Here is a 2,500-nt window from a genome sequence, read left to right on the forward strand (position 1 = left end):
CATTTTGACAGCTGCGAAAGGGTCTGCTTAGTTTAGGAATGGAGGGATGTTCAGGAGAGATGTGTGTACCCCCTGTGTCACCACCCAGGCAAAAGGTACGAGCCTGGTTTACTAAATGGCATGACCAGCTGGGTTGGAAAGGCTCCAAGTCCTTTTTTTTCTTCTTTTCTTCTGAGTGGGGCAGTCCCACTCATATCCGGAATCGAACCGGGGACCCTGCGGTTACATGGTTAACGCTTAACCCGCTACGCCACCTAAGCGCCCCAGGCTCGAAGTCCTTTAACAGTTCCTCTCCCACTCCTCCTTTGGTGTTAATATCTGCAGCATTGAGCAAATGCATCACCTCAGTTTCATTTGACTTTTCCCCTTTTTCCTTTTTTGTGTCTGTGCCTGTCCCAATAGGTACCCAGTTCTGGCTAATCACGGCCACAACCCCCAGACGTTGGATTTAAGTGAAGGAGACCAGAGTGGCACCTCCTTCTGCCAGACCCCCCCCTCCCCCCCCTCCGCGGACCAAACCTTCCCCCTCCCCCCATTCCTCCACGGGCCACCATGGGTGAAGTCGTCATTGTAAAGGAGGGATGGCTTCACAAACGAGGTAAACTCAACCATCCGTATCTCACCTCAAGGCTTTGGTTCTAAGTCTTATTGTCTTCCGTTATTGTTTCCTTGTCTGAAATAAATGTCTCCTAGAGCAGTTACACAAATTACTAGTATACTCTATTCTGGCTGCTTTTCCCCCCCCAACTCATCCTTTTCAATTACCGTACCTTTTGAATTGAAGTATAATGTGTGATTATTTTGTATGTGAATGATTGCATTTGTATGTACTGTAAGATTGTTGTAGTACTGTTCTGTCTGAATTTTCTTATACAGTTGTTCAGAATTTCCCAAACTTTCCCAAACTTGTCCTTTGATGAAAAGGCCTGGAGGTATCCTCTGAGATTGCTTCCTGTTGTTTTAGCTCCATTCAAAGATAACCAATGCAATCTTTACAGTCCTTGGGAATGTTTATGGTCCATAAGAATGTTTACGGTTCTAAAGTTTGTTTATGGTTCTCTTAGGAATGGTCATGGTCCATAAAAAAATTAACCTAGACCAAAAGCCATAATAGACTTCCTATGATTGTCTCCAAAGCAAATATGTGCACATTTAGTGCACACACTCCAGTAGAGATTCTTTGGACATTTTCATGTATTATGGAAATTCAGATTTTTGAGAAAATCAAACAATTTAATTTCAAAGTTGTTTTTCCAACTTTACTTATGCTTTGGATTAGTCTGTCTGTTGCTTGAACTTGTGTTGGCTTGTGACCCCCCCCCCAGTCCCGTCTGGACTTTGCGTATTTGCTTTTGACCAGCACCTGCCTCTCCTTTGACCCATCCAGTGTTCTATAAACAGAGAGAATGGACCCCCCACCCCCCCGTACGACCTCCACACAGCTGTAGTCAGGGGGAGGTTCACACCCCTAACCCACAGAACGATTGACCCCCATTAAACAATGATTTTAGCCATTTTAGATCTTGTATTTATTTCACATTACATCCTCCACTTTGATTGCCTGGGGAGATTTGACCACATGGGGAAATACCAGATGACAGATGCTCCAATACCCAATACTCATACTGGATTCAGTGGATTCTGCCATTGAATTGGTTGCATGCTATCCTATGGACAACAGAGAAGTGACCAAACTGGCTGGAGGAGGGATACGGGTGTGGCTGGCGGCAGCAAGAAGACTTGCTGTGGAAGCTGGACAGCTAGAGTAACTGCCCCCCCCCCTCTCCCTCCCTCCCTCCCTCCCTCTAGCCCTGGACAGTCAGACAGTCGGACAGTGTAGCGCCGTGTCGAGGAGTTGGGGTCATCCCAGTTCAGCTACGCACACAGACACCACCCGGAATGACTCTGGGCCGAGATCAAAAGGAACGCAGCCGACGCTGGATTTGCGCTGCTTAGTGCAGCGGCGAGCCTGTTTTGCCCACAAGGGATTTGGAGAGATGTTTTTTTTTGTGATGTGGCCATGGTGACATCACCCATGGGAAACCATGAAGGCAACAGGGTGGTGCAGTCAAGCTCTTTCAGCTTTGGGTGATAATTTTTTTCCCCCTTTGCCCACCTGTCACTCTGCATACACAACTCAAGCGTAGTATGTCACCTGATTTAAACAAAGATGACCCCCCAAGCATTTCTATTGTATCCATTACTAACTTTTAATGTGTGCTCTGTGTGGCTAGGAACACAGTGAACACATTTGTGCTTTATCAGAATAAAGATGTGTGAATAGAGAAGTGGGGGTTGTTGTTGCCCCATGGCTGTGTGCGCATCAGTTTTGTTGGCTTATACTCAAAGCATTATCAACACAAATTCACCCAATAAAGCACTTCACTTTCATGACAGTTATGCTAGATAGAGTAGTATGTTGTTTAGCTAGTTCCCTCCCTCGGTCCCTAGCCATGATATTAGCATAAACGTGACAGTTGTGTCATGCTAGCGGCTAGCC

At 46.1% G+C, this 2,500-nt stretch overlaps 1 protein-coding gene across 1 annotated transcript in view; it reads left to right on the forward strand.

The window, feature by feature from the left end:
• LOC308153283 (RAC-alpha serine/threonine-protein kinase) overlaps positions 1–2,500 on the forward strand; it is a 26,498-nt gene that overhangs the window by 9,428 nt on the left and 14,570 nt on the right. Inside the window, exon 2 of the mRNA XM_080526373.1 lies at positions 403–598. Coding sequence (XP_080382499.1) covers positions 553–598 — 46 coding nt within the window. The 5' untranslated portion in view covers positions 403–552. The remainder of the gene's footprint in view (positions 1–402; positions 599–2,500) is intronic.

This window comes from Nansenia antarctica, assembly GCF_963989245.1.
Source record: "Nansenia antarctica genome assembly, chromosome: 3".
Taxonomy (NCBI): Eukaryota; Metazoa; Chordata; class Actinopteri; order Argentiniformes; family Microstomatidae; genus Nansenia; species Nansenia antarctica.